At 35.9% G+C, this 12,700-nt stretch overlaps 1 protein-coding gene across 1 annotated transcript in view; it reads right to left on the bottom strand.

Moving 5' to 3' along the window:
• LOC149802202 (uncharacterized) overlaps positions 1-8,585 on the bottom strand; it is a 104,336-nt gene extending 95,751 nt beyond the window's left edge. Inside the window, exon 1 of the mRNA XM_089956906.1 lies at positions 8,331-8,585. Coding sequence (XP_089813032.1) covers positions 8,331-8,345 — 15 coding nt within the window. The 5' untranslated portion in view covers positions 8,346-8,585. The remainder of the gene's footprint in view (positions 1-8,330) is intronic.
• Positions 8,586-12,700: the final 4,115 nt, after the last annotated feature.

The raw sequence follows: 12,700 nt of genomic DNA, 5'->3' as shown, positions 1-12,700 counted from the left end.
ACTGTCTGTATTTGACAAAACTTGCTAGCATGTTACATTGTTGGAGCTTCCAATGCCAAGAAGATACCAATTTCAGCTAAAAGTGTGTGATTTTATCCTATTTTAACATTCTAACTAAACGATGAATTACTGTTAATGTACATACATTTTTAGCTAAGTTGCCAATCTGAAAAATCTAGCATCTGAGGCAGGCTTTTGGGTACATAATCTATTTCAACGAAATAAAAATTGTTATTGTACTGGTGGTTTTTTGTAATCAGCCATTGTTTACTGTCTCCCATACAAGGCCACCTTCACTGAATGTCATGAATCACTGCAAGGTGCACACTAAAGTTTTGAAATAAAACTCATCTTACCATGTTACAAACATTACTTAAGCTACACCATTCCCAGGAGTATTATTCTGATTCTATGAACCCATTCCAAATTAAAAATAAAATGTACATGACTGTTTAATGGATTTCTCAGTTAATAACAACCTATTTCATGAGAATCATTCAGGATTTAGGTGCAATCAATCTTGTGAAAGTCTTTAATATCAATGGTAGATGAATGTCTGAAAGCCCTAGGTGAAGGAAAAACATACTGGTACTGCTTCAGTAGATATTTAAAAAGCATTGGACTTATTTGTCCTTCCAATTCTTCTAGAGAAACCACAAATTTATAAATTCTGACAGAAAGGCGTAAAAGCTTTCATTTTTTTTATCTCAAAGAGAGAAACCAAAGTCACAGTAAATGGGGTATTATTTAAGGTAGTCTAGTTGTAAAATACTGTGTACAATATTATTTAATACAAGGTCCCACCTGTATTCAATTTCTATCAATGATTTGCCATTTTACTTACAAAACAGTTTCAACTATAGATCTCTGATGCATAGTTTTCTTAGCTATACTATCGACTAATTTGCAAGGTGATCTAGATGATTTGGAACTTGGTATCAAATCTGGTAAACAGAATGAACTAAGTCAATGACTAAAGATATTCGAATTACAACATCCCAGTATTCCAATTACAACAGCCCAGTATTCTAATTACAAAAGCCCAGTATTCTGATTGCAACAGCCCAGTATTCTGATTTTACCAGCCCAGTATTCTGATTATAACAGACCAGTATTCTAATTACAACAGCCCAGTATTCTGATTGCAACAGCCCATTATTGATTTTACCAGCCCAGTATTCTGATTATAACAGCCCAGTATTCTGATTGCAACAGCCCAGTATTCTGATTATAACAAACCATTATTCTGATTACAACAGCACAACACAGTATTCTGAGTACAGTGGCCCAGTAATCTGATCACAGCAGCCCAGTATTCTGATTACAACAGCCCAGTATTCTGAGTACAACAGCTCACAATTATCTAAGCACAACATGTGTTTCTTACATGCATACCTCACCACAGATTGTTACATATGACAAGGTTCTTAGTGTGCATGCTGATAACATCCTAATGTGGAATTAAAGCATTAGACAGGTCATGAAAAAGGTCTCATCTAAGCTATGGTTGCTGTCCAAGACCAAACACTTCCACTTATTTCTCACCGAGTTAGGTCTTATAAAATCTATGTTCAGCCCAACTTTGATTAAGGATTAAGGAAACTATTGACAAACCAACCTGATAAAGTATTCATACTCCAGAAATAAGCATTTAAGATTATACAAGGTGAAAACTGTACAGATTCCATTCATGCAATGGACCAACAAGCAATGCCTCAATAAAAGAGAATATTTATGAGAATTCTAATTGTGTACAAACTCAAGAGGGTCCTCAGTACATCCTAACAATGGTGAAATCACAGCATGAAAATCTAAATTCACCCTTTTTAAGTTCTGTCTGGTAACATATTACAAAAATTATAAAACCACAAAAAATTATTTTGTAAAAGTTCAGGATATCTAGCCCATTGATTTAGAAACGTTTACATAAAGATATGACAGACATCCAAGCAGTTCTAATTCAATGATTTTAATAAAAAAATATGAAAAAGGCCAATTGATAATCTGTATGATTAATAAGTATATTCATTCTTCAGCCTATTTTTCTCTTTTCTTTTCTTCTCAAATATTTACTGTTATCTTTTCTTTTCTTCGATTTCTCTTTTTTTCTGACAATGTAAATAACTGCTAAACAAGGCAACTTTGCGCATTTACTTCAAAATATTGGCTTCATGGGACATTAGTTCTGTAAACTAACTGGGATATCCTCTCAACAACATTTACTACTACTACTACACTAATATTATTATTATTATTATTATTATTATTATTATACTTCAAAATAAGAACCTAAACAATGACTAGTTCATCAGTCAGAGGTCATTGTTTAAACTAAATCAAACAAGAGATCACCGCAAAAATATCTGGATTAAAACTGTCCTATTTTTAAATATAGTCCTCTCTATGTTGGCTTTCATGGATGCAGCCATGTATCACATTCCACATGATATTGCCCAGCACTTGGCATCATAAAAATAAAATTTGTAAACATTAACTCTACAATTAATTTTATTTGCACAAGTATACAGGTTAACAGTGCATTGCTGTGAAACAAGTGTTTGGTGAATATGGTACTCCACAGTTTTAATGTTATAATTTAGGCCTTTTCCATATAATTTCATCTCATTAGTTCTTTTTTGTGTGTCCCAAGGCGTCATTTATGAGGTGATTTTTATTTCCCTCTTTTATATATATCCCAATTTTAAATTGCAGATTATTTGCCAAATTTTAACAAACTGTCCATAAAAGAAATTTGATTTAAAAGTGTTAGCCTCACCAATCTTGCCAGCTAGAATACATCATACTTTTTGTACCTCTACTTTCAATTCACACATTCTGTCATTCCATAAATTTTACAGGTTTCTGCACAAATTGAATGAATACCAGTGACAAAAATTAATTAAATAATTAATAACTTAAACAACTTTTTATAACTATTAATCAATAATCTTTTCAACATACTGCTGAATGTCAAATTTTTAATTGGGCTGAAAACTTCAAAGCTGTAGGTACCGTCCATACTCGCTTATAAGTCGACTCCAAATGCAAACTGCACAGACCCAGATCTGCTGTCACATAATGCACAGATCGATCTGAATCTGTGCAGTTTATTATGACTGATAAGTAGAACAAATAATATAGACCCTGGTCTGCTGGTATGTTATGCTATGGTAGATCGGGATCCTTATTTTTAGTATTTCGATTCATCTTAAAAGCGAGTGCATATGGTACTACTGGCATCTGTAATGCAGGGCATGTGCAATCTAAAACCTGGTTTTATCCTCTTATAAAGTTGCCCATGCCTGTTGTAATGTGTAGCCGTTGCTATGGCTATGCACATTTTAAGTCATATTGTCAAAATACACAGTGTAATGACTGAAGCGGTATGATGAACGTTACAATGCAAGTGTACTTAAAATACTTCACTCTAATATAACTGTTGACTCTAGTGTTCGTAACTGCAAAATTTGAAGATTTAGCAGGAATAATGTCGACTCAAAATGAACAACTTAACATCGGGCACTTCGCTAGTATCTGGATTTGCGGAGTGATTGAGCAAGCTCAGCAGACACCTGGTTACCACTTTAGAACACACGGTACAAATGATATGGAAAAATGGGAACCAGCCTGGAAATGGGTGTGTATATGGTACTGGCTGACCAGGATTGGTTAATAATGTTGGTTATGTTTTAGGAAAAAGAATCTTTAAAGAGCTTATCCTAGTTGTAAGTGAAGAAAAATAGAGACATTGTTTTATTGATGGAATTTCAGTCCTTTAACAGTCTTGAGTTTGGAACACTCATTACTAAAATCTAAGCACCTGACTCTTTGGTGCGGAATTGAAAGTACATGTTTCAAATACCTGCAGGTCCAGAAAATGCCGTCGCTCATATCCTTTCCTCTATACAAAAGCTGACATTCAGGTTTTATCTATACTGATAAGTAAAGGTTTGATCATGCGCACTCAAAAATGCTAAGTTATTGAATTTTTAATATCATGGTGTTTGCATAGGTTTACTATGGGAAATGAATTAGTACCATGAATCCTTTATGATGATGCCTACTTGCAATGTCCAATCGGACAAACTTGGCTATTTCTGCAAGACAAAAATATTACTCGAAACTATATGATTCGTAGGACCTCAGGGGTTCGTTACAAAGAAATTTAGGAGTATCCGTCAATGAATCAATGGATGGAGGTGTTACATTGTTACGGATTAGACACCCCCCCCCCTTAAATTCATTGATGGATACTCCTAATTTTCTTTGTAACGGCCCCCCGTGCATAGGACCGACCTTGAGCAAAGAATGGAACTGTCTTGACCAGGAGATATATACAATGTTGTCTGGCATTTCTGCGCACCTATGGTTTCCGTCACCAATATGAAAGCAAAATGCATACCGAAATTCGACCCATTGACGAAAATGAAATACTGCAATGCTTGTCATTTGAAAAGAGGCAATTGTCACCAGAACATTCTGTTCAAAATAATATTAATTTTGGACACATGGGATACCACCCATGTGTTTTCATGACTCGCGTTGTGTCGGTCCATTCTGCGCACATCTTTGAAAAGATGTAATGTTTATCCATCAGGCTATAGAAACGAAATACATTATTTTGGACCCCTGTGCTTTGGACTGTTTCTGTCAGCAGTTCAGTTGAGTAATTAGGTCAGGTTTATAGATAGTTTTACAAAATTCAACGTAACAATGCCAATAAATGGCAAGAGACATTAAGCAAACTAAACCGATCTTGTAAAAAAATGAGCCAAGTTCAACATTTTATTTTTAAAAAAAGCTATTATGTGGAAGAGAAACAACAGTGAATAGGATGTAATGTATTTACGTCTTGTTTATTGGAAAAATACCAATGAATTTAGAAACAGGCTATATGCCGGGTAATTTCTTGAGAATCTCGTTCTAGCAGCAAGATGACACGTTGAGTAGCAGACGATTTTGTACATGTGGGACAACTTCTTGCCAACTTGGAAACTTGGATTTAGATGCATAAATTTCTTACCGTATACATTTCCATTTTTTTATATAACATATTTATTGTATGATTCTAAAAGATGCATAGTAAATAAGATTTTCTGGGTTACAGATTCAAGAAGGTCATGGAGTGGGTCTTCATGTTGACATTTAGAAATTACATTTTCATATGCAATTAGGATATAAATATGGGTTATTTTTGTACTCTTTATACATATTACCTCCTTAATAAAAGGACGATCGTTCTGTATTGATACAAATTGGAGATTCGACCAAAAACAACACGTGATCCATACAGAAATGACGTTTCGTTGCGCGGTGGTTAAAATATGAAAAACTGCCTTAGTCATGAAGAAAATATTTCAGTTTGTGTCACGTGTGGGATATTTCGTTAGTTTTTATTGCTTTGATTTTTAAGGAGATATCGATTTTAATTGGTAGTCATAGTATCTTAAATGCACCTTAAAAGCAGTACTATGTATACAGTACCTGAGATCTGAGACTATAATTAATTTCAGGGGTAGAGGAGAAGGGGGGGGGTGTCCTCATATTTTGAGAAAAGAATTCCGGTCAGCTTGAAAAAAAAATATTCATAAGAAGAAAAGAGAAAAGATCTAATTATATCAGCTTTATTAGTTTTCAAAAATAGCTTGCGGTGAAATGAATGAAATGTATCCCGGTTACATACAAAATCCCAGCCCCCACCCCCCGAAATTAACAGGTTGGTCCCATTTGTCGCTAATAGAAGAGTTCAATCTTCATTTCAACAAAATTCGAAAAGTTCCCAAACTCAACGATATCGCTTGATTCTAATTGTCAAGGTTTCATTTAATTTTTACAGGGTCTTTTTCTTTTTTTAACTTTCACAAAATGACTCGAGATAATTATGGAAGAGGATCGGACTCGTAATCCAAGAGGTGCGGGTTCGACACCAGCTCGGGTCGAGTACATCGGTGTGTCCTTAGAAAAGGCATTTATCCCCCATTTCCTGGACATGATGTAGCCCATATGTGTCAAACTCAAGGCCCGCGGGCCACATCAGGCCCGGCGTACAATTATATCAGGCCCGAGAGGTCTTGACCGGCTTACAATTATATCCGGCCCGAGAGAGAATTTTAGGCTATGGTGTTTCCCAATGCACACTTTGCTGAAAAACTTAGCTTACTTAGGGCCGAGTTCGCACGGCGCTTTAGTGACTTTGAAGCACAGAAAAGTAATTTCGAGCTGTTTCGTAACCCATTTGCCATAGACGTGGAAACTGCACCTGTAAATTTGCAGATGGAACTAATAGAGCTGCAGTGTAATGGGACACTAAAGGCAAAGTACGACACTGTGGGGCCTGCACAGTTCACTCGTTTCATTCCTGAAGAGATGCCCCAGCTTCGTCTACATGCGGCTCGAACCTTGAGCATGTTTGGTGCACATATCTGTGTGAGCAGCTGTTTTCTGTGATGAAGATTAACAAAACATCACAAAGGAGTCGTCTCACTGATGAACACTTGCAGTCCATCATGAGAATCTCAATGACACAGAACATTACTCCCAACATAAACGAACTTGTAGCCAAGAAAAGATGCCAAACATCCAGCTCTGACAAATTGGCATAAGAGCGAAAATGGGTATGCCAATGATTTTTTATTAGTAAAACTTTTTTCTGTTTTAATTTATATTAATGTTTAAAAAAGGTTTAATTTTCCGCTTATTGAATGTTTATCCTGTTCGGCCAGCAACCTTACGTGTGATTTGAGTTTTGGACCGCTGAGCGATTGAGTTTAACACCCCTGATGTAGCCAATAATGTGTTGTCAGTTCCGTTAAAACCATTGGTGTCGCAAGGGTTCGAGGCTCCCGTTGGCAATGTTATTTTGCTGTCACCCCTACTGCTAACAGAGAACAGTTTTTACGTCACTTACAACCACCGCCCCCCCCCCCCCCCCCCGAAAAAAAAGGTTTGTGAAAAATTGCCCCCATTACACTACGGGAATGTGAAATATTGAAAAATTTAAGCTGCAAAAGAAAACAATAAGGTTCCCGACTTCGCTACTTTCACCTAGCGTCCGGGGCAATACCACCGCCATCCCACCCCAACTTGTCCACCTCTCGCCATCACTAGTTAAAACCAACCAATCAATCAGGATGTTTATATAAGTGTATGGATGATAATGTACAGTGTGGCACAAGGTGAAATGTCTTTGTTAACTTCTTTTAACTATTTGTAAATTTTCAACCTAATTTCATTTTACTATAATGATCTTGAAATAATTGTCATCGCTATGAACGAGAGAGAGAGAGAGAGAGAGAGAGAGAGAGAGAGAGAGAGAGAGAGATTGTTAAGGTTTCCCTTAGTTACATTTTTATGCCCTTTTTGACTGAATTAAAAATGGCTTCAGCACCTTTCTGGATTCGAATGAATAATTGCTACCAGACTAGCTGAGGACATCTAAGCTATTACGGTTAATCTTTGGCTTCCTCGTGTTAGCGCCAAGCTTTATTACATTATACAATTTTACACGACTCCCTTGATCGCTCAGATCTGGAAGTCTCACGAGTCTGAAGTCTGGTTACAATAATTAAAATAACACATAACACGAATACTCCAATAAAAAATAACACGTATGACAAATGCCCATATCACCAAGTCGAAAATCGGCTTTAAGCGCCATTTCGTCCTCTACTAATATCATGCAATTACCCCCGCATATTTCTCACCCATCATAATCTTTAAAAAAAAGGACCAATAGCTAAACGTTAGAATCGTGTGCCCTCTCTCTCTCTCTCTTTCGTTTCTTTAAGTTACTGTTAATCATATTATTCCGTTATTCTTACCTGCCTAAGGTAATATCATACAGATACCCCCTGCATTTTTCTCAGCCATCAGAATCTTTACATAAATGGTTTTAAAAATGGGCCAGTAACTATATATATATGTGTGTGTGTGTGTGTGTGTGTGTGTGTGTGTGTGTGTGTATATATATATATATATATATATGCGAAACGTTTTATAAATCACCTTGTTTACAGAACTTGCGTTATGTCCATGTACATATAATTGTAACTACTGTAGACACTAAATTTGGCCTCAGAAAACTACCATAAATCCTACAAATTCAATCAATCTCTGTTTTTTTGAATTATACATCAAAAGCAGGCAGGACATAATGTAATGTATGAGTATCGTATTTAGCGATTATTTACTTACACGTACATGTAGTCCCCTCAAATCCTTTGTCAGTTAACAAGGTGTAAGAGAGTACCGTTACTGTATAACAGTAAATAGAAGTCACGGAGGATTGTTTCTTTAAGTTACTGTTAATCCTATTATTCCGTTATTCTTACCTGTCTGAGGGGCATCGTTGATGTCGTAACTCACTTTTCTAATCTAAATCATCCATTTTGTGAATTTCTTACATTCATTGTAACTTGTTGAATCTTACGCAAACTTTCCCCGACTTCTACGCACCGCTGCCTTCGCGTTCCACTCTTGCAGAATTTTCAGTGGCTAATCGCCCACCTGTTCTTATGCAAATCAAGTTTCCGTGACAACTGTAAACAATATGGCGTATCGCAGAGGGCAAGTGAACAACGTGGGTCCTTCATTCACTTTCAAAACTCTCGCTTAGATTAAACTATCATGTTACGCGTCTTCAGGGGATATCAAATCGAATTAAGTTGTGTGATATCTGGTACGATATACACAGCTATACCTATCAAACAAGCATAAGAGGGCCGATTGAATACCTAAGCAGACAGGTATCTGATCTAAAAATTGAATTAGTGTTATTTTCCTTGATATTGGTGACCGTGTTCTAATTAACAGTTACACACCTCAAACACACATTGTCATATATATATATATATATATATATATATATATATATATATATATATATATATATATATATATATATATATATATATATATATATATATATATATCACATAATATGATTCGATTAGTATTGTAATAAACTCTTTTCAATATACACGAGTCTGTCTTATTATGTTAAGGAACTATTTATTTCGACGGATAACACTAAAGTCATACCCGAACACATCAAATTTTTTTTTAAATACAAAGGGAACAAAAACACAATTGTATTCAAATCTCTCTCTCTCTCTCTCTCTCTCTCTCTCGTTGTCTCACTGTTTTATGTGAAGTGTCATTTAGAATTAAGTTATTCATTTACAGAGAAAACCATCTATTTACAAACCCTTATCGCCTCCATGAAAATTAAACTATGGACTTCGAACTTCTTCTTGCGATGATTCTACATTTGTAACAATTTATTTGTGTTTTTTTTTTTAAAAAGAAGGCTTTTATCCATAATTTTACAATTCTGACTAATTAATCACTGTCTTTTTCACCAAAGAAAACAACAAAATACCAATAACAACGCATTTTGATGTTTCACAAAAACTTTGAACAGTTTTTTTTACGATCACACAGTGTTTATTCAATTTCTCTTTCACTTTGCATTTCAAACGCATGTTTTGCTTCAGTGAAAATTCAGGCTTACGTAAATACGTGGTTCATTCGACCTTGGTAATGTTGAAAGAATCGCTTTAATGTAAAGGTGGCTGATCGGAAAAACATTAATTCAAATACAAAGCAAATCTGGTAATAATACTTAGTCCAAGTCCGTTTTATTGATACATTTGATGGATACTAGTTGTATACCGTCCATAAAAACAGTTTTCACCTGCACAGTCGCCGGCGTTGCTTGAAGTCCGCTCCAATTTTATTCCTCTTCTCATATTAAACGAGAACATTTAATTAACAGAAACATTTATGGGCAGAGTTTTATTTATACTGATAACCTTAAGTTCCTTTAAAGCAATGGTGTGTGCATTTATAGATCTGTGTACATTTCAAGCAAATTATGGATCCAGCTTTTGATTAGAATTTTACAGTTTATGCACTATAACTCCGTTGATAATTGAATGGCAAGTGTTTTATGCTGAGATAATAAATCAGTCAATCAATCAACCAATCAATCAACCAATCAATCAATCAATCAATCAATTTTATAAATAAACAGTAACAGATATTGCTGTATAGAAGTATATGAGTGAAAACTTTGAATTTGCTTTCACTGCATCTTGAAAGATAATGTCCTTCGCCGTATTAACCCTTCACGTTTTCTCTAGATTGACATGGGACTGGAATAGATATTCATGATGTCAGTCCAATTTCATAAAATATAAAATTCTTTTATTTCTTATGCAAAATGTACTTTTTCTACGGAAAGCCAGATTATTACTTGTTGGTTCCATTTCGATAGTCTGAAGGTTCATTTGAACCTGGGTTCTATGGTACGAATGAAAGGTTCACTTTTTGGAAGATTCGTTAGTAATAAGGTTCTATGGTATGAAAGAAAGGTGCAATCTTTTGGAAGGTCCATTGGTAGTAAGGTTCTATGGTACGAAAAAGGTTATCTGTTTGCAAGGTTCATTGATTCGAACGAGCATCGGTCCTAACGGGGCTTGAATGACTATTAGGTAGTAAGGCCCATCTTCACTAGTAAAATAACGCATACAGGGCGTGTGTCAATTTGAAATAATTCCTTTATTTGATGAAGACTTTACAAATAGATAAAGTAAATAAAACTATGAAACATTCGAAAGCTCAAGTGAAAGATAATCGCAGCATTATGTTTTGTACATTCTGAGCTACTGCATCCTGAAAATGGCGCATTTCATTATAACTGCCGTAAGGAATAGGCATAATTTAGCTTTTTTCCGCTGTTTGATGCTTGGCCTGTTTTTGCACTTTATCCAAAGTCTATCAATTTTTCTTTGTTGAATTATGAGATGCAATACTATATAGGCGAGGAAAAAAACTTTGATAAGTCCCATTTTATTTACAACTTGTGTCACAAATCTAAAAAAAATGACAAAAAAAATCTATTTTAAACAATCCAGCATTTTTTTCATGTTCATGGACCAAATATAGAATCATGAACCCTCGGATTCATGAACCTTCTGACTATCGATCTCTATCTTCTTCGAACTTGCTAACCTTGATGCTAGCTTAAATGGTTTTATCATATGGTCACATGAGCGATTTTGCGAAGCTAAATCTGCAAGCATGAACGGTGAGCCCCTGAGTCGCCCACAAACGAAGTTACTATACTATTTGTAACAGTCAGGGCAATACACCACTGTGCTGACTGGTATACAACGGGCAGACAGTTATTCGACTTTCACTGCCTCTTAATCAATCACCCGTTCTGGGTCGCTACCACCTAGGTTCCATATATGTGCACTAAGTCGTCCGTGGTTTTCCAGTTCCGCCTACACGGTCATGAACTCTGTCATGCTAACTATCTTAACATCTATGCCTATCGAGTAGAATTTATTATATGTACTAGGACTATTTTCTGCTACCGCGAGAAGTTTAGAAGTTTAGTTTATTGGTCACTGTTACTATCGATATAGATTTGACAATATTTGCGATTGGCGTTGCTATGATAATCACCATGGTTGTGATTAATTCAATGCCTAGACCAAGGTTGTTGCCGCGGCAATTCCGTAAATATAATCTGCAATCGCATTCACACGTTTGTATTTCACAGTTCTCTTGATGATTTCATCTCGCAGTTGTTGTACAGCTTGTATTATTTTCTCACGTCGATAACTCTGAGGGTCTATCATTGTTCTGCTATTAAAAATGTGATTGCGAAGTATAATTGCTTGTCAATCTTGCCTTCTTCAGGTAAAACACTCATACACACACACACACACACAAACACTCCATACCAATTATTTTTTATTGTACAGGTACAACCGCTATACAATCATAGAAAATCTATTCTGTGGGAATCTTTAAGTCTTCGGCGATTGTGCGTTCTTGGGTCTAGGCACTACAGTCATATAGAACCATGCTAATTACGCTATTGAATGTCCGAAATGATTGTTCTCGTCTTCGCCCAAAAATTGTTACTCTGACAAGTGCGTTATTGTTGAACTATAGTCATTGTTAGTGCAACATAATCAACGGGGAAAGCAACCGGGGTGGACTTGTCAGTGAACTACACTTCATCGTTGTAAAAAGAACGTTTACTTCTGATTGTGCAGTCAACGACAGGGTGTTTTCGCGTGCTAATGTAATTATTCCAAGCTGGGATCCAGCTACTGTTGGTACATAAGGTGGTCCCAACTGTTGATTTCCATTTGACTCTTAACAAAGTTACATTTAAGTGTATTTGAGGGTTCGTTAGCACAGATATGCATCAACAAGTGGAATGTAATTGCTCTCGATGTTGGCACGACTGATTAGCTCATCCAACACTCCGACAACAAATTGTATAGCCTCATCACTGCAGTCAGAATCCATCACTTATATGTAATGATAAATATGATCTTAAACACACACGCGAAAGACGTTCATGTATCCGTCCTCATAAAAGTTAAGTCCTTCAAACTAAATTTCATCTCCTGCGACCGCTGTTATGTGAAAATGTCGTCAAGTAGTTGAGTCACCATTTAAATAATCAGCAACTTCAAGAAGTGATGCTAACCCGCACAAGTCAAAATACAGTTGATGCCGAGGCGTTACTACATATGGTACGCAATGAGTACCAGATTCTGTTGTCAAATCCAGGTTAACAGTCGGGTTTCCCACTTCTATGGATCATCGATGCAAGATCATTACGCATGAAGACTCCTCGGAAATGCTAGACTGACTTTGCCATAACAAGTAGACT

This window comes from Sinohyriopsis cumingii, chromosome 4 (genome assembly GCF_028554795.1).
Source record: "Sinohyriopsis cumingii isolate HCF-2022 chromosome 4, ASM2855479v2, whole genome shotgun sequence".
In the NCBI taxonomy this organism is placed as follows: domain Eukaryota; kingdom Metazoa; phylum Mollusca; class Bivalvia; order Unionida; family Unionidae; genus Sinohyriopsis; species Sinohyriopsis cumingii.
Note: the sequence above shows the minus strand (reverse complement) of the source record. Positions and strands in the feature narration are given on the sequence as shown.